At 48.8% G+C, this 23,117-nt stretch overlaps 1 protein-coding gene across 1 annotated transcript in view; it reads right to left on the bottom strand.

The window, feature by feature from the left end:
• The window catches only part of SETD1B (SET domain containing 1B, histone lysine methyltransferase), a 47,881-nt gene that overhangs the window by 4,631 nt on the left and 20,133 nt on the right, over nucleotides 1-23,117 (bottom strand). Inside the window, exons 7-17 of the mRNA XM_036393218.2 lie at nucleotides 12,857-13,633; nucleotides 10,126-10,296; nucleotides 9,140-9,227; nucleotides 8,106-8,323; nucleotides 7,728-7,857; nucleotides 6,590-7,054; nucleotides 3,252-4,805; nucleotides 1,778-1,944; nucleotides 1,404-1,535; nucleotides 1,183-1,302; nucleotides 679-816 (exon numbers count right to left, since the gene is read on the bottom strand). Coding sequence (XP_036249111.1) covers nucleotides 679-816; nucleotides 1,183-1,302; nucleotides 1,404-1,535; nucleotides 1,778-1,944; nucleotides 3,252-4,805; nucleotides 6,590-7,054; nucleotides 7,728-7,857; nucleotides 8,106-8,323; nucleotides 9,140-9,227; nucleotides 10,126-10,296; nucleotides 12,857-13,633 — 3,960 coding nt within the window. The remainder of the gene's footprint in view (nucleotides 1-678; nucleotides 817-1,182; nucleotides 1,303-1,403; nucleotides 1,536-1,777; nucleotides 1,945-3,251; nucleotides 4,806-6,589; nucleotides 7,055-7,727; nucleotides 7,858-8,105; nucleotides 8,324-9,139; nucleotides 9,228-10,125; nucleotides 10,297-12,856; nucleotides 13,634-23,117) is intronic.

Genomic DNA, 23,117 nt, shown 5'->3' with positions numbered 1-23,117 from the left:
GTTCCCGAGGGCCAGGGCTTCCCAGCCTCCACACAATTATTTCAAGCTAAAATAAAACAGGGCAGTCCTCTCCCAAGACAACCCAGCCATGCTGCCAGAGCCTGGACTTAGGGCAAGCCTAGGCAGGGAGGCGTGGAGCCAGGAAACAGAGCAGCCCTCCCTGTGCTGCTCCAAAATATCCACATTCTGGTCATTTGTGGAGCAAAAGAGCCTGGATGATGCTCCATCAATTTTGTCCCAGGTTAAGAGAAGCTCAATGCTTAACAGTTTGGCCAGGCAGGCAGGTCTGAGAGCAGACTGCAGCACAGAGCACAGGAGGAAACAGCAGGGATTATTTTCCCATGCGGACACTAGAAGGAGCTGAATTTCCCACAGCTGAAATTTGCTATGTTTTAAGGAAATATTTGTTAGATTTGCTTGCTCAGTGTCCATCAGGGTTCCCTGAGACAGCCAGAAGGGCTCTTTAGCACACTCAGTCTCCCTGCATGTTTCATTCCTCAGATCTCTCCAACCTCTTTACATTCCTTCAGACCCTGCTCTGATCTGCTGTGGCTCATTAACATTTAATCACAACCCTGCGACCCCCTGCCACTTCTGAGCACCCCAAGCAGGGCTGGCAGGGCCTCCCCAGGTTTGTCAGCTGCCAGGGAACAAGGACAGGCCAGAACAGATACTCACATTGCAGCTGTGATTGATGAACCTGGCGAAGTTCCCACACTTGGTGGCATCGATGATGGTGTCGTGGTCGACTCTGAACATGTAACTGCTGCCAATGCCCTCGTCCTCGTATCGCTTCTCACGCATGTCAGCAATGACCTGCAGAGAGCCAGGCAGGCTCAGGCCACTGCACTACTGACCTGTGAGCAGCCACCTCACCACCACAAGGCTCCCCTGAGCTCTGCTTGTGCCAGGCAATGGGGCTTTACACCACCCCCATCACCCCAAGAGAGCACACACCTCACTGGAAACACAGAAGTTCAGGATGGGCTTCTGAAGGAGGATTCTCCTGAGTGCTCAGTTTCCAAAGATTGTTGGAATTCCCACCCTTGTACCTTCCAAACCATGCCAACCTGTACCCAGCTCACAGAGCTGACACCTCCAACCCAGGACTCCAGCCCTTGCTGTCATACTGAAGGATTTCATCCAGGGCTGGGTTTTTCTCAGATTTCAGCCACAGCTTACCTGCCTGATGTTCTGACCCACGTACTCTATCACCATCTCATCAGCTGCAATGGGCTCCATAGCAAAAAGGCCCCAGTCGTGAATGTGGCTCTTACAGAATTTTAGTTTTTTCTTCCGGAACTGCATGAAGAAAACACCCCAAAACCCAACCCTGAATTAGTCACAGCACAGAACGGGAAAGGATGTCTCTAGGTCCAGGATCTGCAGCAGGGGGTATCTACCTTGAGCTGGTTGAACTTGAGCAGGTCACTGTCACAGCTGCCAGTGAAGGAGGAGAGGAGCCTGCGCTGCTCTGATCGCCTCTCGGAACCAGCCCGGGTGGAAGCGTGAGGTTGGGCAGGGATGCTCATACCCTGAGAGGACAAATGGGGGATCAAAGCTGACCCACAACACCCTGCAGGCTCCCAGTGAGCAGCCCCTTGTGCTACAACACATCACCACAGAACACCTGACATCAAACGTTAGCACTTCCCACACAACCCCAGGACAATCAAGGAGACACAACAGCTCCCTCTCCCTCCCTGCCAAAAGGCAGGAAGCACCTGCTGTGTGTGACAGTGCCAAACCAAACCCCATTCACAGCTGGATTCCTCACCTGTGTGTCAGCTGGAGGCTCCTCTGCAAAAGCTCGGCTATTGTTGAGGTATTTGAGTTTGTCCTTCTTATCAATTTTGTAGTAGCCTTCGCTTCGTGCACAGCCCGTCACGTGCTCCCGCATGCCGTCATCCCGCTTCTTCTTCTTGGGGGTAGAAAAGCTGGTAGGTGGCAAGAGGTTAAGGAGAAACACAGCCAGAGGTGGATATCAGACTAAACTTGCTACAGCTGCATGGAGCTAACACTGGGAGCCTGGAAAATTAGGAAGGTTTTGTGGGGTTGCAAAAAATAACATTACTACTGAGATGCTGCTCAGCCCAAAGGCCTTGGAGAGATGCTGCTCTCAGCAGCCTTGGGAAATCAGCTCCTTCAGACACACATCACAAACCTTCAGGTCTGAAGGCACCTTCAGGGCTTTGGCTCCTGGAAGGACAGTGGAGCTGTACTGCTGCCAGCTCACCCCACAAACACAGCCATGAAAGCTACAACAAACAAGATTGACCCAAAAATGCTTCCTGTGAGGGCAAAGGTATCCTTGACACCAGGAAACTGAAGCAGAGGGTCCATAAAAACCAAGAGGTGACAGCCTCAAAACCAGAGTGCTGAGGGCTGGCTGCAAAGCAGGTGAGCCTGCAGGTACTTTCACACTTGTCATGCAGTGTGACACACGAACTCAAGGTGATATGGAAGTGGCTTAAACAGTGAACATGATTTTGCTGTTACAATATAATCCTTATCAAGAGGGAAAGAGATTTATTTTCACTATGGGTTTTGTTAGCTATCACTGACTGTTTTAGGTGTTTGGGCTTTTTTGATTTTGCTATCCTGTCTTGCAGGAAGCATGGGATGAAGATATCTGAACTTCACACAATCTCTAGCAACACACAAGGTGGTATGTTTGTCTTCTTCAACACTTAAACCTGGACATCTTTCCTGAAAAAAGTACTGGAGAGTTCTGAGGTTTTTAGAACAGTATTTTAGGCTCTGGTCTGGAGAACACTACTGGTGGCTGCACACACACAGCCCTGATGTGCCACTTAGAAAGCTCTGATTTTATCAGTATTTCAACCTCAAAGCAACTTAAAGCTGCTAGAACCACTAACTCATTGTTTTGGGCACAGATGGTGAGATTATTTTTACAGCAAGTTTTAATTCCAAGTGAAAGCTCTGTGTGTGCAGACTAGAAATTCCACAGGAAAGCTGGAAAAAAAGTTTGGTTACATGCAGACAGAAGCTTCTCAAACTAGGAAGGAAACCTCCCCAGAAGAGGTGCCTACAGACTGTCCCTGCACTTCCAGACTGAACGTGCAGCAGGAACAGCCACTTCTGCAGTATTTTTGTATTGCAGCTTCAGAGAATGAAACAGTTTAAAATTCCCTGCTCATCCAAGCAATCTCTATTCCTGTAAGCAACCGCTTCTCCCACCAACTTCCCGTGCATCTCACACGTGCTGCCAACACCACGAGAAAGGATATAAGGATGGAAAACCCAGAGGGTGTCATTGAGCCAGTCCATACCGTTGTCCTGCTGCAACAAGCGGTCGTACGTGATGCACATGAACTTGATGTCCTCCTCGTCGATGCCGCCGTTCCAGATGTCGTACAGAATGGTCATCTCCTCAAACTCGGAGCGCGGCCTGAACTGCGGCTGGGGCGGGGAATACTCGGGGGAAGGGATCACTGGCAGCTCCTCAGATTTCTTCTGCCTCCGCCACTGGCGCTTGGGCTTTGCATGAGCCTCCTCTTCCTTGAAGTCTTCGTTCCACTGGTTCTCCAGTTCCTTGAATGGCAGCTTCTCTGCAACTGTCTCAGCTGCTATTTTCTCGTGGAAACCGTCATTCCTGAAGTCCAGGGTGACGGCTTCAGGGTCTTTCAGTCCATAGTAGGCATCAGGATGTCCGCTCAGCAGCTCTTTGCCCACAGCACCTTCCACCAAGGCCACTGGCATGGGAGGAGGTTCCATGGTTTTGCCCGAGTACACATCCAGCGAGAGGACAGAAGGTGGGGACCGCCTCGGCCGACCCGGCCTCCTTTTGGGAAGAACAGAAGGTGGTGGTGGGGGAGGAAGGATAGAAGCCCCAGGGGGTACTTCTGGGGAGAGCAAACCAGGTTTTACTTCTGCCTTGCATTCCTCGATGGGCATTCTTCCATCTCCATGCATGCACGGCAGGGCTGCTACAGGTATTGGCTCATCAGGTGGCAAAGCCATGTCCATGTGGAAATCTGCTTGCGGGGGGCTGGCAAAGGGGATAGGGGAAGGAACACTGTTCATGCTGATAGTAAGGGAAGCACCAAGAGGCTCTTTAAAGGTTTTCTCTTCTAGCTCATCCTCTGACTGTTTCTTGCCAGGCAGAAGGCAAGGAATGGTAGCACCAGCCTCTGGGAAAGTAGGCGTGAAATTGAAATCTCTCCCAGGAGTCCGAGGAATGCCACTGTTAATGCCAGGGGATTGGGATGGGTAGGAAAAGGGGCTCCCTGGGACTTGAGGGGAACTGAGGGTCAAGCTGCTTCCTGTAAGGGGAGCATCACTTCCTGGCGTGGCTGGAACAGTGTCTGTGCTCTGCGACTTCGTGAGGGGGTGCGAAGACTTGGGCAAAATGTCCCGCCCGGGAGTCCTGGGAATCTCCTCTTCCACGGATGTTTTGGTCACCATTAATTGTTCAGGGAACTTTTCTGGAGGGACTAAAGATTCTTCCTTGCCGGGAGTGGATGGCAAGGGAAGCATGGAGGATGGCACCTTGTGGGCTGGCAGCAGGACAGTCTCAGTGTCCGAGTGGATCATCACCTCCCGCCCCGGCGTGCGCGGCAGCCGCTCCTCCTCCTCCGCTGCCGACGGCGGCTTGGCTTTAACTCGGCCTTCCAAGCTGCTCTCCTCAGACTTGCCAAAGAAGCTGCTTTTGCTGGGCAGAGGTTCTCCAAAGACTCCCCCTGGAGCAGAGATACAGAGAGACGCCTCCTCATCTTGAGATTCAGGCTTTGGACCTTCCTGTACCTCTGGCTCCAGCATGGGAGTGGGTTCGGACTCTTCCTCTGAAAGGGGAACAGAGAGGAGAATCAGGAGCTTTGCCTCCACTTGGTTGCTTGCCACTCGCTGGTAAAGGCATGTTCAAGATGCCACAATTAAAATACAGCTCAATTCCACTGGGAGGCTTTAAAACTCCAGTGCTTTACATTTTGGAGGCACAAAGTATAGAGTAATTAGACACTACCACACACTTTCCTAATGGACCATAAAAAACCCACACTATTAATTTGAGGATTAACTACGACACAGACCAGAACGAAGGTTTCTCTGCTTTCAAAAGCCCTGACAACCTTTTGTACAGACATTAAAGGAAGGAGTGGATTGTGGGGTGAGGGCTTTGGAGGAGAGCTGTCAGAGCCCAGAGCCATCACCTTTCCTAATGTGGGAACTCAACTAATTGCAGGCCAAGGAGCACCCTCAGCTCTCCAAGGAGGGAATGGTGAAGGGAATAGCAGAACACTCCTGAACAACACATGAAGCAAACGGGAAGCCCTTGTAATGGATGAAGGCACACTCAGATGGTATCAATGAGGCAATTTATATGCTGCTCTCCCTGCAGCAGCCTCATTTGTCTGGAGTTTATTTACCCACTTAGGGCCAGGTCCAAAAGGAATCAATGGTGAACCTTGTTAGGCAGCTCAAAATAACATTTTCAAGTGGGAGAAGGAAAGGAGGTGAAAATGCCTGGAGAGTTGGAAGGGAGGCATTCCCCATTTGTGCTGAACAAACCAGGGCTGCTGGAGAAGGGTCTGAGCCTTCAACTCCTGTATGAGCTGGGCTGCTCAAGAACAATGCTGCAGTTTGAGTTTGTTCCCACAGCTTACCTGGAAAGCTCCTTACACATGTCAAGTTGCTTAAATGCAGGTGTCTCCAAATTTATGTTCTTTCAGCACACTGACCTGTTCTAGAAAGGATTCATGCAAAACCAGTTCTTCTTTGCCCTGCCCAGTTTAACATTTTACCTCTTTGTGACTTTCAGATTTTGCAGCAGCCAAGGAGTGACACCCTGTGCAGGGACTGGATTTCCAGCTCTCCAAGTGGCAAAACCCTGCCCAGTCCTCAGACACCAGAGCTGCCCAAGGCTCCACAGCAGGCCCCACTAGATGTGCCCTCCCTGCTGGCTCCAATTTTAACTTTTAGATTTCCCTCAGTTGCCAAATTACTCAAGCTTTATGCATCTCACTCCTGTTCTAGTAAAAGGTTTCCAATTTCCTTGGTTCAAGTACAACTCTGTATTGATTGAAGACAATTTCCTTCTTCCAGAAAACTACTGAGTATCACTCATTTAAAAGGAATAGGTGACAAAACCACCCACAAATAATATTAGGAACCATAGAAAACTCTGAGACTCCACTCACCTGCCCCATGCAGCTTCCCTGTCACATACTGCTTCAATATTAAAACCAAAAAGAGCCAGTAGTGACATTCCTGTTCTGTTTTAGCAGCCATGGCTTTTCTATCTTGAGCTTCAGCCACCACTCCACCCGATCAGTCACCCTCAGATGATGACAACTGTTCAGTTCCTCTAGGACTCCAACTAAACTGGCCCAGGATAAGATTCTGGATACAGTAACCACAGTATTTTTAGTAGCAGATGGCTCATGTAAAGCTCCTTACTAGGAAGGACAGTTCAGCACAGACCTCTTTCCCTGTACAGATAATCCCTAGCCTAGAGCCAAGACTGGAAGAAGAAAGAGAGCAAGGGAAATACAAACCCATATATATTGGATACTGGGAGAAAATTTACTTGGAAACATAACAAAACTCCAAAGCACGTGGAAGGGCATACCTGGCCTACAGATGGGAGAGAGTGCAAGCTTTGTCTCCTGGTCTCTTTCCATAACCAAATGTTTCAGAGTTTCAGCAGCAACAGAAGCCCCCAGGACTTGGCCACACTCGCTATCCCCTGCCTTGATTTCTTCACTGCCTTCATCTTTCACTGCCAAAGCTGGCTCAGCAAGTCCCAAGCCTGTTGCATCCATGTAGTCATCCACAGGATACAGGTCCAAAATAGTCTCCCTCTCATCATCAGGAAGCTCATGACCAGCAGGTTCCTGCTCTGGCTCAGCAACCATGGCTTCTCTGCCTTGATCTTCAGCCACTTCTTCCTCCTCTTCTTCCTCCTCCTCTTCATCATCATCATCATCCTCCTCATCTTCATCATCCGAGTCTGAACTTGACTCGAATTCAGAGGAGTCCTCACTCTCATCAGATGATTCAGCTTCAGCCTTGGAAGATGAGGGACTTGCTACATCTGCAAGAACAAACTGCCATTAGCTCTGCTTTCTGCCTTTGATAATCAATCAGGGGCAAATATCCCTTCCCCTGTGTGGAAACAGCATCACCAGCAGCAGGTGGGTTTGAAGGGGTGGCCTCCCAATTCACTTCTTTTTGCAGAGATTTATAAATCCTGTCCCTTACAACAATCACCAAACAACATGGGGGTGGTAGTGCTGCCTGGCACCTCCCACCTGGGTCTCTTGGTGTATTTTATCTTTTACTAAGATTTTCTGCTGCCTTTACACATGGCCTTAAAAAGTGGAAACTACCACCTTCCTGAGCAGGAACTGATTGATAGGACAGAGTTATTAGCAGCCAATTTACCCTTTTCAGAAATCTGGTCCCTTCTCCCCCCAGCCACTCCTGTTTCACAAAACAAGAACACATTCAGCTGGGCTTGAGACCAGTGCCCCTGTGGCTGGGTTGGGCTGAGATCAGGTAGGGACTGGAGGGCTCTAAAGGGACCCACTGACTGAGGGATCATGGAAACCTCACAGGTATTAATTAAAAATATCTCTGTGCATTATACTGTGTAAAACTGCCCAGTGAAAGGAGGTACACAAGTAACAAAATCGGCTCACAAAGGCAGAAAGGAGACCACAGCTGACCCAAAGGTGACACTCACTGCTTCCACTGCAGCTCCTTACCCTCCTCGGAGTCCTGCTCCTCCTCCTTGTCACTTGTGTCTATGCCTGTCTCCTCCTCATCATCTTCATCCTCATCTTCATCATCGTCTTCATCGTCATCATCTTCATCCTCGTCATCCTCCTCTTCCTCCTTTGCAAGAAAGATTGCCAAAAATGAACAGTGCCTGGGCCTGTCCCTGGCTGCAGTAAGCACCAGGGACTCTCATGGGAGGCTGTCAGAGAACCTGAAGAGGGAGTGACCTGACAGAGGTCACTTCTGGAAGGACAGACAGACCCCACCAGGAGCACTCATCTCCCAGAAAAGGGAACTTTGGCACTTGGCATTACCAGGCCCCCTTTTAATGACAGCACTGAAACTGCAGCCTCACACCAACATACCTTGCCAGGTGCTGCTTTCACTAAGGCTCCCTCTTCTTCCTGCTCCTCTTCCTTCTCTGAGGAGGACTCTTCCTCTTTCCCTGATGTCTCATCTCCCTCCTCTCCCTCACTGTCGAGCTCCAGTGGCCTTGCTGGTCGCCGCCGCAGCCCCACAGCCTCTGCATCCTTCTTTGACAGGTCAGATGTTGTATCAGAAGCATCCCTGTCCCTCTCCGACTCTGAGGAGCAAAAGCAACAGAAATTACCATCAAATACCTTGGAAAGGACAGAAAGAGTTAACTACATAAGGGAAACTTCTTCTTTGGGAAGATGGAAGTAGGAGCAATGTGCCCATGTGGTGTGAGGGTCCCCAGGCTTACAGGGACTTGCTGCTGTCACAGTGAAGAATGTTGATGGCAAAATGTGGGTGGCCAAAGCTGACACTCCCTAGGCAGAGCAGACAGGAGATGCAGCATGAGTGAGGTCAGGACAGGCAACCTGAATTTAATGCTTTTTGTTTCATTTTTTGGCTTCAAAACCACTTGTTAATCTGAATCGACTTCTACATGAACCCATGTGCAAAACAAAGGGTATTCAAAGCTTTGTCTCCTCTTTACTCTTCCTTGGTAATAGGAAATAATGTTAAGATATTTTCAAACAGATTTCTCTGGCAAGTAACTTTGGTTTCTTTCTCAAATCAAATGCAGAGCAAACCATTACGTGCTTCCTCCCACCGCACCCCAGCGAGCTGTGAGCACGCCCCAAAGAGCCCATGAACCCATCTGAGCTCCTTCTGCTGGGGCCCAGCACAGCTAAAATAGGTTGAGAGTTATTCTTAAAATGTGGGTCTTAAAGTTCCCACCAGTGAATTTCAGATAATTGAACCCAGAGGGGCCATGGCCCAGCTGATCAGAGCTCTGTGAGAAGCAGGGTTTGGCTCAGATCCTTGACTCTGGGTTTAACTGTAAGTGAGCACACTGCTGTGAAGTTTAAAGGATTCAGCTTGGTGGGGTTTGCATCTGCTCCTGGGTTTCAAACAAATGCAATTTGCAAACCTTCATCTTCATCATCCACAGAAGTAGAAGGCCGGATTCTCTTCTGATCTCCCGCTGAGGCAGCTTCAGGTGGCTCCTTTCTTTTCACCTGAACAAAAGACACAATTAGCATTTCTGAAAGTTTAGAAACAGCAGAAATCAACTTCTTAAGCAAATTGCCACTTCTATACTTTGCTGTGGTCACAGCAGAAACCAAGGGTCACTTCCCAGCTCTTGATCTCTTCATTTGCTTGCAAACAGAATTTCACTCTGAATGAAGCTCTACCCCTTCAATTTGCATGAAAACACCCTGGGTACCAGCATGGTGCATGTCATCACCAGGTACTTTGGGGATGACAGAGAAAACTCTTGACAAATCCATGTGTCTGAGATTGTAGCAGAACAGAAAGAGAGCCTAAGCCCAGGGCATCTTAAAGAACCTCAAAGCAAGTTTTACTCTAAATAGAGACTGAAGAATCTCTCATCCCAAACCTTTACTTGCACCTTCTGTGTTCAAAAACCATAATTTCAGGGAAGCCCCTCTACACTCCCCTACCCCAAACTTAAGATACTTTTAATTTTTAATGCAGATGCTTTTCAAAATGGATACCCCATGCTTCTGAGGAGACAGAGTTCAAGCAAACTTCAGGTGAGACTCAGCTGCCAAACCATCAGAGATTCCAACCAGAACAGTAACTGTGTGAAGCACCATGAGCATGCATGTATTTTTATGATCATGCTGAAATGCTGTGTCCTAAAGACAGGCAAATGTCCCCTGTCCCTTGCAGAGCAGGGAGATCCTCTACAGCCAATTCACACAAGGGGAGGATGAAAAGCTAAGGGAACAGAGGGTCCTTGCTCTGGTCCTGGGGGGTCAGAAGCAACCCCCTGAGTGAACAGGGTGGGGTGAACAGCCTGAGGGCTCTGGGGCACAAACCTAGCGAGGTCTGTCCTCCTAAGGCTCCTCTGGGGGATGTCAGCACAAGGAAGAGAGTTTTTGTTTTCACCTTGAAGGATGGCAGGCGGATGGCCCCTCGTAGGCCGATGCCCAGGCCGATGGCCTCGTAGCCCAGCCCTTCTCCTTTGTTCCAGTTCTCCAGGAGACAAGAGGCCATTCGATCCTTTGGCTTTGGTTTTTCCTCCACTTCTCCTCCAGACTTCACTGGAGTGAGAGAGGCCTGCAACAGAGAAGGCACATTTGAGAGGGGAAGTTTCCTGGGAAGGACACAAAGTCTGGAAACCATTTAAACAGGCAAGGTTTGGGAAATATCACTGCCCTGCCCAGGCATCAGTTTCTTTGAGGGCATCTGAAGGTGCCCCACACCTGGAAGGAACTAGAGGTGCACAGAATAATACAAATAACTTGAGTGTGCTTTAGGCAAGTCAGCCCAACAATGTGTTACGTGTTATCTACCTTCCTTTGCTAACCCACATAACTGAAAGCAACTCCAGACCTTCCAGTTGGGAACACCTTCCTTCTGTTGAGTGCAAGGCCAAATATAGTGCATCAAAAACCACACACATCCCTGTGTTTCCTTAGCAACCAGAGCCCTAGTCCATAAAACCTGTCAGAAGGCTCCAGTCCTGGGAACAGCAAAATATTTAGGGAAAACACCAAAAGGTCTACAAAATAGACACACAGCCTCCACAAATCCTTTTTCACCAGAGCTGAGGTGTGAAGGAAGAGCAGGAATTCAGCTCTCTGCAGCTGTGGAGAGGTGGACAAGCCAGGAGAATGTCACACATGGTGGCACATCATGTTTTGCCCAAGGCAGGGGCACTGGAGGTGACACTCACCTGCATCAGCCCAGGGCACAACAGCCCAAACAGTTTCTCCTGCACACCCTACCAGAGCTCACAGGCTGAAGTGGGCTGTAATCACCAAGAGGCAGCACAAGCTCTCCTGCTAATCAGGAACAAGACTAATGGGAATATCAAGCAGGGAATCCAAGCAGCAGCACTCTGTGGCCAGGATGCCTGGTTACTCCTGGCACTCTGCTTAATGCATCTTACTCAAACTTTCAAACCTAAACCCACCACTAGAGCTGGGAATAAAGGAAAGCTTTCCTCTAGCTCAGGCAGAAAAGGTCCATGGAATGTGCTGCCTTCCCTGCTGCAACCTGCTCCTTTCACAGCTTTCACCCCACACATTTTCCACCCTGCCTGACCCAGGACACCGGATTTATCCCTGAGCCTTCCCATCCTTTACCTAGGGCATGATGCTTCTTGGAAGTCACTCAGCTGCCAGAGCTGGAATTAATCAATCAAACAATCAATCAATCAGCTGCCTTTGATGGAATACAGCAGCCAGAATCAGTGTGATGGGGAACTGACCTCCAGGTGCCACCCAGGAGCCCAGTAACCCCCCCACACACAGACAGACACCAGCAATGGGAAGGTACAGTTAAATACTCAGTTTAAGCTGAATATTCGTATTTTGTTTTCTGCAAAAGCAGGCAACTTGTGCCTAAGAAGGAATCCTGTCCCACCCCAATGCCAGGGGTGCCCAGCAGAAAGCTCTGAAGTCTATGAGGTTTTTCTGCACACAACAGTAACACATGCCCTGGGGCAGAAATGGTTTGGCATCTCTGTTCCTGGACAGAAAGCACACGTGGTTTTCCATGCAGCAATTTCATATTTTCAATTACACTGCTCACATCCAACATAACCTGTGGCAAGGACTGTGGTGAGCTGCTGTGGTACAGTCAGCTTCCCTTCCCAAAATGGCTTATAAACCCCAGGTGAGGGAAGAACACCCCAAATCCAGCCATAACTTGGGATGTCAGAGAGTCTGAAGATCTGCCTCAACTTGCTTCTGCTTCTTCACCACAAATGTCTGGTTTAAAACAATTTCTTGAGTGTTTCAGTTGCTGTTTTTGCAACTATTTGCTGGATCTGTTTCCTTCATTGCCCTGGAAACTCACGAGCCTCCTCCAAGACTGTCAGCACACGCTTGCTGGCAGGAGAACAGCTCTGAGCATTAGTCAGGAGGAAGGGACGGGGTTTCTGCTGCACGTCACGCCAGCCAGCTCTAAGCCACAGTAAATTACACTGTCACAAAACAGCTGTTAAGCAGCAGCATGACCAACCCCTCCAGAAAGCCAAGGAGCTCTCCCAGGCACCAGAGTTAACATGCAACTGGTTTACAAAAACAGGTGGTGAGGATACTGCTCTGAAAACTGACATCTGAAACAGACCTGCCTGCAGGTTGTGGTTTGTTTTGTTATTTTTACAGTTATTCACTGCAATGGTAATTTTGAGGCTTGCATTAACCTTTCTGCAGTGTTAGGTTTTTTCAGGTAGTGACAAATTCACCACACCTTAGATCACAGAGCTGCTTGCTGGCTGAGGTACACTTCAAATTGGGTGAGAAAAGGATCAGAGGATTCATGCAAAGCTGTTTTCTCAACTAATCCCTGGAACTCTTGGTGTATTTGGCCAATGCTCAGCTTTTGAGTTAATTGCTGCCTTGTACATGCGCTGGGGAGGGGGCAGAACAGGAAATACCCACAAATCTCACTGTACCAAGTGGGGAACACAAGACAGAGGCTTGGTGGTCTCAAACACTCCTCTTGCATCTGACCTTAGTTTTTCGGAGCTAAACTTCAGCTTCCTCTTGTACATGAAAATTTAGGGGTTTGAGTTATTTAAAGTCAGCTCCAGACCCCCGCTGACCCCACACCCTGGCCACAAGCACCAAGAACAGCTCTCCCCAGGACCCAGCATGTGAAAACCCACTTTTGCCAGACGTTCCTTCTTGTCCCACCAGTCATCAAACGCCCGGAACGCCACCACTTCGACCATCTTGCGATTCAGGTCCCTTTTCATGATGGCCTTCAGCTCCTTCACTATGACCAGGAGGACTCCATCCACCGTGGCTTTGTGGGGATCTTCCTTCTTGGGCTCATAGCCCGGGGGTGGAACCGAGGGGTCGAACTTGGGCAGAGGCGGCCACTGCTGCCCGCGGGCGAGAGCGGCTCCCATGGAGAACGGGCGGTAGGGAGGGAGATTCACAAACTGCATGCGGCCCGTCATGAAGGGCGGGTACTGGTACGTGTTCTGCGCCTGCATCATGCGGCTCAGCATCTGAGTTTGCATCTGGAAGGACATGGGCATGCCGCCCCACTGGTTGCCCAGGACGCTGATCATATCCACCTGCATGACCGGGAACATGCCGGGGTGGAAGGGGGGCAGCGGGGGCAGGATGTGGGGCGGGGGCACCCCGGGCGGGGCGGGCAGCGGCGGCGGGGGCACCGTGACCGCCGGGTGGGTGGGCGGCGGTGGTGGGGGCAGCGGAGGGGGCATGGGGAAGCCTGGCTGTGGAGGAGGAGGAGGAGGAGGAGGAAGAGGAGGGAATCCCGGTGGTGGCAGCGGGGGGATGGACGGGGCCATCACGGCCGTGTTGCTGACGGAGGAGTTCACCACAATGGTTTTGGCACATTCCGCGCTGGTGATGGGCGCAGGGTTGGTCTCGTCGTCAGAGATTTCCATGTCCTCCCCTGAGGAATGCTGACCCTGCCACAAAAGAGAGAGAAAAGGTGACGAGCACATTCTCTTTACATTAAATACCACAGCGCTGGGCTGCTTCAAACAAAAGCTAAGTTTAACACACATTTTAATTGGGAACGGAGAAAAGCGAGCGATGCTCTGAAAAGACAGGGCCCACTGTGCAGCTGGTGCCTATTGAAGCTTTTCTCTTCCGTGTCAGACCTCAGGAATCAGAGAGGTAAAAGCTTTCTAAAAGAGCATCAGCACCAACTGAACAAAACCCTCAGCTTCTATGGAGCACGAGGAATTGCTCCCAGGCTTGGTGAAATGCACACAATCCAAACATCCTTCACTGCAAGATACATTATCTCTTACTTGCATCTAGTACTCCTAGGTACATTACACCATAAGTTTTTATTCCTTAGTTTTTCCATGCACAAATAATTCTGCTGTTTTTTAATTATAATCTCTGGCTCATTTGCTGTCAGCTCCTAACCTCTATTTGTGGAAACACAGTATCTCCACAAGGTTGCTGCTACTAAAAGTTGTCTTGACTAGACCACAGCAAGTCACATGGGAAAAAAGAACCCCAAATGTGGTTAAATTGCTTTTAAACATCAAAGTCATAAATGCCAGGATTCAAAGACATAGCCCATGTTGTGTTTTCGGACAAAATGAATACTTTACTAGACACAAGAAATACAGACTTGTAGAAAATGCTAAAAACCTCTGCTGCCAAAGGGATGGAAACTGGATTAAAACAGAGGGTGCCAGCTTGCTCTGAAGTTTCAAAGCTGCCTGATTAGGTCTTGTACAAAAGAAAAGTCTCAGGAACTACCTCCATCCTTAACAGCACATGGTCACACCTGCACACTGTGTCCTACAGGCACTTCAGTCCTCAAGGTGTCTCCAGCACCAAGAATCCACATGCACGAGTGTCACATCCCTGATAGGAAATACAGTAACCAAATACTGCTGGAAGACACATCCACAGGGTGACAGTTTATCTAGGAAACATGAATGGGGCTGATCTCGGACTAGAGTGATGACAGCAGACAGGACAGGTCCCTGTAACCTCCAAACAAATGTCTCACATTGCTGATGGCAGTGAAGAACCTTCCCTCCCGTGCTCCCCAGCCCAGGGCACAGCAGGGATGCTGCTCCTGGCCAGAGCCCTCCCGCTGCCCTGGGAGCCAGGAAGAGATCTCCATCAAGTGCCTCTCTCTGTCACAATCCTGGCAAGAGTTTTGGAACCTGCTGGCTGTTATCAGCCAAATTTCACTGTAGATCTCAAAGATATTTATTGTTTGCTCCACATTTCGTGCCAGCAGGTGCCTCTTCTGTCTGCTCTCCTAACAGTCTCCCCAGTGTGAAAGGAAAGAGCAGTATCAGACACTGGAGAACCTGGAAGTTCTGGGAAGAGCTGTTGAGGAGCAGACTTTGTTGGCAGTTTTCACATTGAAGCCGCTGTGATTTGATTCTTAACCTGTGAATTTCCTACTGGCGTATGCAAACAAAGGCAGGAGCAGCTGAGTTGACTCTGCTACAAACTGTCACTGTGTGAAACTGAGCAACCACAACTATCCAAATCACTCCAAATGTTTCCCGTTTTATCAAAGGTCATCTCTGCTACAGCAGCTACCACCAGAGAGCAGGCTGAGCACGAGGCTTGCAGCAGCAGCTGTGCAAATCCTCCAGTCCTGGCACCTCCCCTCGCCCTGGCTTCCCCGCATTCCTGCGCTGCAGCACCAACTCAGCGCCTCCCGCAGCGCCTGGGTCACCCCCAAAAAGCCACTCACAGTTCTAGTGCCCCAAATGCCCAGCAGGAGACACCATTCACCTGGCAAACCCTGAGCAAGAGCTACTGGCCCCTGGTAATGGTGATGGAGAGGGGACTTTCCTGTAGTCACGGAGTCACTTTAGTGCATCTGTGCATGCAGGGAGGACTCCGAGGGCTGTTTGCAAACCCTAAACTGAACAGCTAAAACAGAAGTAGAGGTGATAACCCATTGCACCCAAGTCCTTCCAAAGGCCAGTTGTATCATGCCCTTGAGCTGCCCACATCTGGCTCACACTTCTCAGTGGGTCTCACACCCTGCATCCTCTCCCCAGCTGCTCTATTGCGGTCACATCCCGCCGAGGATGGAGGGGAATATAAAAGGACATTCTGCACTTTCAACCACTGCAGCTCCAGTGAAAGGAGCAGAGGAAGAGCAGAAAGGACGGCTGTGGCAGGTGTAAACAAGATTCCTGTGAAACAGACCCTGGTTTTCAGTAAGTGAACACAAAAGGCCCTGTTAAAAGCACTGGCTCCAATTGCAAACGCTGGATGATGCTGAAGGTTGGCGCACGATAGAAAGCCAGGAGTGTTCAGGCTACCAAAGACAGACAAAATCAGCTCCAAGTTCACATTCATCTCATCTGATGGGATATGGAGAAAAGTCACCCCATGAGGCCTCAGGGGAGACCAGCACTGAGCAGTGTGAAGCCAAATTCTCCCCAGTGCCTCCTGCAGGACCTTCCACCCTCCCAGCCTGGAGCACCAGCAGCCCCCAGCCTGTCCCAGCCAGTCCTGCCACACCAGACTTGCGTGCTCCTGCCCATCATCCAGAGCCCACTGCCATCCACACCAGCCTCTCATCAGCCTCAGTACCAATGACTGGAGTCCTGCCTGATAAACGGGACTGATTTTCCCTCTTGAAGGAAACATCACATAGAAAAAGCCAGTCCTGAACTTGCAGAGAGGTGGCAGGACTAGCAGGATTCCATGCTTTAGGGCACAGAGCTTCCTTCATCCATACACACCTAAATTTTTACTTAAGCTGAAATGAGAATTGCTAAAGCAATAACCAGTGTTTGAAAGATTAAAAGATTTTTCTTTTTTTTTCCACTTCTGGTGCTTAGATGGGCCAACAGGAAGCAACAACAGATTCCCTCCTTCCTACAACGCTGGGCTTCAGCTCACCTCCACTTGCACAGTGCACACAGTCTGTGCTCCAGTTTTATCCCAGACAAGATGGATAGGGAGAGAGAGGGAGATTAAATGGCAGGGAGAAAAGGATCAGAAAAGGCACAGGGGGTAGGGGGAAAAGAATCACAAGGTTAGGAAAGAGGTCAAACCAAAAGATCATCTACAAGGAACTCTTGAAAGAAAGTTAAGAGTAACGAATATTTAAAGCAGATGACTTTCCTGTAACTGCTCATATCTAAGGGGAAAAAAGGTAGGCACCAAGTGAAAGACATCAAGGTACAGATAGAAAATGCAAGGGGAGACATAGAAAGATCTTCTGTTATTTGAATTTCTTTTCATTCACCTGCCTGAACCTGGATTTACTATGGTTACTACCAAATACCTCTCAGGGTAGAGCTGAAAGGCACCTGTGCTGTCCTCTCAAAGAAACTGCCTTCTAGCTGGCCTCCCTCTTTGCTCTCACAAGCAGAAAAAAGTGAGCTGATAGATGACATAGATGGAGGGGAATATCACAGCCATCACTGTAAAAAAAACACCTGTGTCAATCAGTCCCAGAGTTCACCTGTCTGTTTCTGAGGTCATCTGGTACAATGCCACCAGAAAATCTCTCTCAGCCCACTGACAGAAATGCCATTTCCAGCTAAATTAATTTGTGCTGCCATCTTTAGTTTGTATTAATTAAATTAAGAGTTAGCAAAACAGGTATTTAATTATACGCATGACACATTTTTCCAAAGGTTCCTTAATGATGCAAATTTGTTGGGAGAGATTCATGTCAGCGTAACTGGTTATAAATGGCCTCATTCACTGTTCACCCAAAATGTTAATTGCCACCTTTAACACCAGCAGAGTGTGCAGAGACTCTTAAGTGAAGTGAGGGAACATCCTGGGATGCCACTCCATCAGCTGGAATAGTGACAGGGTAGAGCCACTGGCTGCAGGGTATCGATCCCACCTCAGAGCCATACCCAGCGTTTTGCAGGCAAATGTTAATTCCAGAGATAAGAAACTACATCCTAACATCTGTATGGAGACCTGGCAGCTTCCAGATGTGAGGAGGCTGCTCCATCCCCTGACCCAGAGGAGCACTGACACCGTGGCAGTGACTGGGACCTGCACTGTGCACGTTGTTCAGTACCTTTCTTACAGGCAGAGAAACTTCCATTTCTTTCTAAAATGCCATTGATAAAAGAATTTACTCAGAATTTCAGAACACGTTTTGAACACCATCAGCTTACAGCTCATTTCACTGAAACATTCTGCTGGGTACCAAGTTATATTTGAGGTAGGGAACTGTGCCACTGAACATAGCAACTACTCTGGCATTACCTGGCTGAGCTCTGGTGCATCAAAATAATGAAATGCAGGATCGATGGCATTCAGCACAGTACAAGGGCATTAGCCTTCATGGTTTTCAATAAAGCTAGAACTTTAAAGAAGAAGGGACTCTTGCACAAAAAAGTTTTCCTAACCTGGTTAAAGAGTCATCACTTGGTTTTGGATTAAGTCCAAGCAAGCGTTGAAAAAAAAAAATCACAAGTGATCATCTCACACTTCATCCTTACAAAAAAGCAGGGAAAGAAAAACCTTCAGAGGTGAGGAGGAGAGGACAACTGACTGAAGAGGGTCATACACCAAGTCACCAACAAAGTCAAGAACAGACTCCAGGGTCCCTCTGACCTCCTGTACCCCAACTCCAGCTGCCTCCCCACGCTGGGGTCACACCAGGCTCCTCACTGCCTGTGCTCTGTGTTTGACAAGGCAAACAGCCATGACCCCTGGGTGAAACCAGCTCAAACTCTCTAACACACAATTCTCTTCCCAGACTCCTTCAGCAGAGCACATTAAAGAGAATGAGACATTTCAAACCTGCCACATTTCTTATGCCACCATCCAGAACAAAAATGAAGCCTGAGGTCACCAACCAGACACTTGCAACTCCTCCCCCAAGACAACTTCACTGAAAAACTCCTTTCAAGTCTGGCCCAGAGAATCCCACCATTCACTCTGCTAACAGAGTAAATACCAAACACTTCTTGCAGCCCAAAATTTGCAAACCCAGCGAGGGCTCCAGAGAGTATTGCTTTATTAACCTGTAATCTGCTTTTAGCTTGCAGTTTCCCTGTTCCAGGCAAAGCACACAAGGAGGAGCCCCTTGTCTTGCTGGGAGACCACGGTGACACAGTGACATGGCAGAGGAACCTGCTGAGCATTCACACCTCGCCCTGTCAGGCGAGAACAAGGCAGACTCGGCACCTCATTTCCAAGGCACACAAGTATTTTTACTTTGCTAACCATAATTACAGCCCTGCCTGGGGAAGAACATGCTCAAGGGCGGTGCTTCGCTGGCACACACGGAGTACAGGAGGGCAGAGCCACTCCAGGTGGTTTGCCAGCAGTCCAGCAGCAAAAACACAGAGCAAACTGCTGCCTGCACCTTCCTGGGTGAGCTTTCAGCCTGCTCAGGTCCCTGTGCTGTCCTGAGTGCCTGTGGTGGCTCGTGGTGGCCAGCCCACCACCACTGCAGCCTGGATTGAATCTGGATTAGGTTGCTGCCTCCTCCCCGTGGGTTAGTCAGGTCTTTCAACCTCCTCTGGGCAGCTGGGAGAGCTCCTGTCCTCCTGCTGCAGTCAGAGCCCACAAGAGCAACCACAGCAGCTTCTAATTGGAACAGCTTTCTGGTGTTTGCACTATAATAAAATGCCCAGCTCGGTAATTGGCAAATGGAAATATTTACATATTACAAATCAGTGATTATAAAATATCTCCAGCCACGTGTGATCCTATCTCTAGAAAAGAAGACTTCAAGGTTTTATATAGTTATGTATTTATACAGCACTTCAAGGAAAGCAAAGGCTGCAAACACACAGATCAGAGTGATGGACTCAATGCTGTGTCCCACAAAAAGGGGCACCAAAAAGGCCCTAACAGAACAAGGATTTCTCACAGAAGGAGAGATACTCCTTGGATGCTTTGGTTTCTCCAGTACCAATTGCCAAAGTGTCTCTCACTAAAGGAGAATTCAAGCTCTCTGTGATGACAATGTCCCACCTAATACACACAGTGTTGGCTCAGGTTTGCTTTTGGTCTGGTACTTACTTGCAGCACTTCTTTGGCACAGGCAATACTCCCCACACCTACAGGGCTGCCCAACAAGTAAAACAAGTGACAATAATATCCAAGTGCTCATTGTAAACAAACAGCACTGCAAACACCAGCCCAATTTACTCCTCTTACTTTCCTTCCTAAGGCTAAGAGGGAACTTTGAGTTGATATCTCAAACCACAGAAGGATAGAGGGAGAATTCCCTGGAAGACCCTGTTGGTCCCAGAAGAGGGGGGACAGGGATCTTGTGTCTTGTGTCTCACAATGTGCTCCATCAGGTGCTGGTCCCTAATTAGACCATCCTGCACATGGGGAGATGCCACAAGTAGGGATTTGGAAGGATGCAGGGAAGGATGAGGATGACAGCTCAACTGGGCTGTCAGTGTAGGGCAGGAGGGGCTTTTGAGAGGAGAAGGCACATGGGGCTGATGCTTACAAAGGGAAAAGGTCTCCTCACTCACTTCCAGTATTTCCTGACACCAGGAACAGAAGTAAATTGACTTGTTTTAAGGACAGCAGGAGAGCTGGACAGCTGCCCAACAGCCCAGGCCATCATCAGAAAATCTAGTGAATCAAGATGACAAAACAAGCTAAAGTGACTCCTGTAGGATGGACAGCAGTGCCAAAGAGCAATCCAGCCTCAATGCAAATCCACACCACACTTCCTGCAGGCCTTCACATGCACTGAAATGGGGCTTGACACTTCAAGGCCCTGCTTCAGACTCCAGAGGGGATTATCCTGTCTCCCTGCAGGACAGAGGAATAACATCAACATCTCCACGGAAAGGAACTGAGCAGTAGCTTAAATCAGTATTTCCCAAAGCAAAGCCCTTGATGTGACACAGGGCATGAAATGGTCCACAAAAAATCCCCACCAAAAATAGGAGAAAATTAATGCAGTGATTGAACAGGAGTACTGGACTTGACTGTACATAGATCTCCAGTGGCTGTAGGAAATGATGCACAGATTCTTCCTTCCAGAAGTCAAAAGAGATCCTGGAGTAAGAAACACCCACCCTAGGCAGATGCTAGGCATTTCCACAAGGCTAAGAACTACTTTCATTCAGCAAGTGGTGCAGGGAAGGACAGACAATTCTAGGTGAAGCAAGAAGAAAGAGATGGGAAGCCCCTGTGGTACAGTCTGAGGTAAACTGATCTTTCTGGATCAGTAAGATCTTTTCTGGATCTTACTGATCCACAATAAAGGTAACTTGAGGAATGCAATCCTAAGGGGAGAACACTAAATCATCATTCAGTACTTTCAAAAGTCCATTCTCTTGGCAAGACAGCACCACAGTCCAGTTTTCAATGTGGATTTCAAGAGCCCACTGCAAGAGTTTCCTAGGACAGAAATCCTCAGAGCCAGGAATTAAACCAGTGGGAAAACAACTGCCTTATCTGCCTCAGCAGAAATCCTGAAGAGATGAACTAGCAAAGAGAGCTAGGGGGAGGGGGTTGCTCTGTTTGTTAGTAAGCCATCCACAAAGAGGATGGCTCATTCAGGTCTTTCTCCCTCCCAAGAGGAGGAGGCTCCGAACTGCAAACCTCACGGCATACAATGTGGTTACACTGCTCCTGTCAGCAAGACCACTGAAGAAGGGATATTTGGAGCAGCCAGACATTACCTCTGGGCTTCCCATGCACCACAGACTCTCTGGTGTCTGCAGGGAGAGGCCAACATAACGTCCTTGGGGTCCACATTCAGCAAGGCTGACACTGGAAACTTCCAGACACCCAGACTGCAGAGATCTGAGTGGAGACCGACACGAACACCCGACTGGGCAGGTCACAAAACACAGTGAGAGTGTGAGATGGGAGCACCTGGCCCCCCCAGCCCAGCCCAGGGAGGCCTGGGCAGCCTGTGAGTGCCCCATGTGAGGCTGGCCTCCTGCATTATGTGCACAAATCGGAACTGGCAGGGTGATGTGTGCCAATTCAGGGCCAGCGTCATGTGGCCACGGCGTTTTTCATCACATATGAAACACCCTAAAATTGGATTTACCATCTCATGGAACCATGGCCTCTTCCCTCAAGTCTTAAGTAGATCTTATTAAGGGGGGGAAATAAAGGGTTTCTTTATGGGGGGGAGGAGGAGGTAGGGAAAAGGAAGGAGGAAAAGAGAGGGGTGTTAACACTGGGAAGCCATGTAACAAGTCAGGCTCTTTCAACAGCAATGGTTGTTCTGGTTTCCCTATTTTAGATGGGGGGAAGGGAGAGCTGAAGAGCTATTTGCAATCTAACTTCAAAGGCTTTAGTCGGCTGGGAAGCTAAGTCATGCATAAAAGGATGGTAGAGTGGGAAGAAAATACCCCCTACAGATAAATTAGTCAGGGAATGTTCTCTGCTTTTCCCAAAGACTTTCATACAGCCTGACTGGCTTTACCCAGGTAAAGCCCTTTTCAGACACCAGGTTCAGTGATGCAGAGTTCTGGGAACTAACCAGCCAAATCCAGCAGAGGAACTGAATAGTCTCTCTGAAAACAGAAAGGCACTGGTACACATGCAATGGGCTCCTCTGTCATTTTCTGGCACCTCAGCTATTATTTCATTCTAAGGTCTGTCCACACAGAAAAGATGCAGAGCTCGAGGCAGCATCCCCTTCTCTAAAGATGCAAAGAAAAGCAAGGAATTCAGAAGAAATCACACTGTACACAGAGAACTCAATTCCCAAATGATTCTGTAACTCTGTCTTGCTCTTCATACTGGTCTGCAGAAATGCACTCACATTTCTAAAGAAGGTACTTTGCAATCAAAGATAAAGGGAACTGGCAACATTAGATCAGAGTCCACCTATAAGCAAAAAAAACCCACCCTGCAATAACTGCATGTGCAGAGTACACAGATTCCCCTCAGCTGAGTGCCAGGCAGGAGATCACATGCCAGCCCCTGACCTCACCCTCAAACCTTAGGTCAAATGGAGCCATGAATTCAGATCGTGCCACCAAGAAGGTGATAAGAAAGGAGATAGGCATGGAAAACAGTCTAGCTCCCCAGCTGATAGCAGCATGTTGAAGAATAGGTTGTACACATGCTGTATTTAAACAGTTCTAATCAGCACAACTAGGCCAGTGTGATACTCTTCCCCTTTTACACAGTACTACTGTACCCCTGAGTATCTGAAATCACATGGCTAACACAGTTATGGCAGCACTGTCAGTGTCCTGTTCAGTGCTCTCTGCATTTCAGTGTTAGTACCAACAGTGGTTTCATTTGCAAGACCTGGATGTCCCAACATGACCTGTGCAACACTGAGTCTCCTCAGAAGGGAGGGCAGAAATGAAGGGATTTTGGGTCTTGAAGAAGAATGGGCAAAAGAAAAGAATTTTTGTTAGATTATTCATCAGTGTCACTCTTTAAGGCTCTCCTGCTCACTCCCACCTGCCCTCCACACCTCTCTGTTCTAGCCCAGCACCAGCTATTTGAAAAGAAATATGC

This window comes from Molothrus ater, chromosome 18 (genome assembly GCF_012460135.2).
Source record: "Molothrus ater isolate BHLD 08-10-18 breed brown headed cowbird chromosome 18, BPBGC_Mater_1.1, whole genome shotgun sequence".
Classification (NCBI taxonomy): domain Eukaryota; kingdom Metazoa; phylum Chordata; class Aves; order Passeriformes; family Icteridae; genus Molothrus; species Molothrus ater.
The sequence above is the reverse complement of the archived record's forward strand: the minus strand, read 5'-3'. Positions and strand labels throughout refer to the sequence as shown.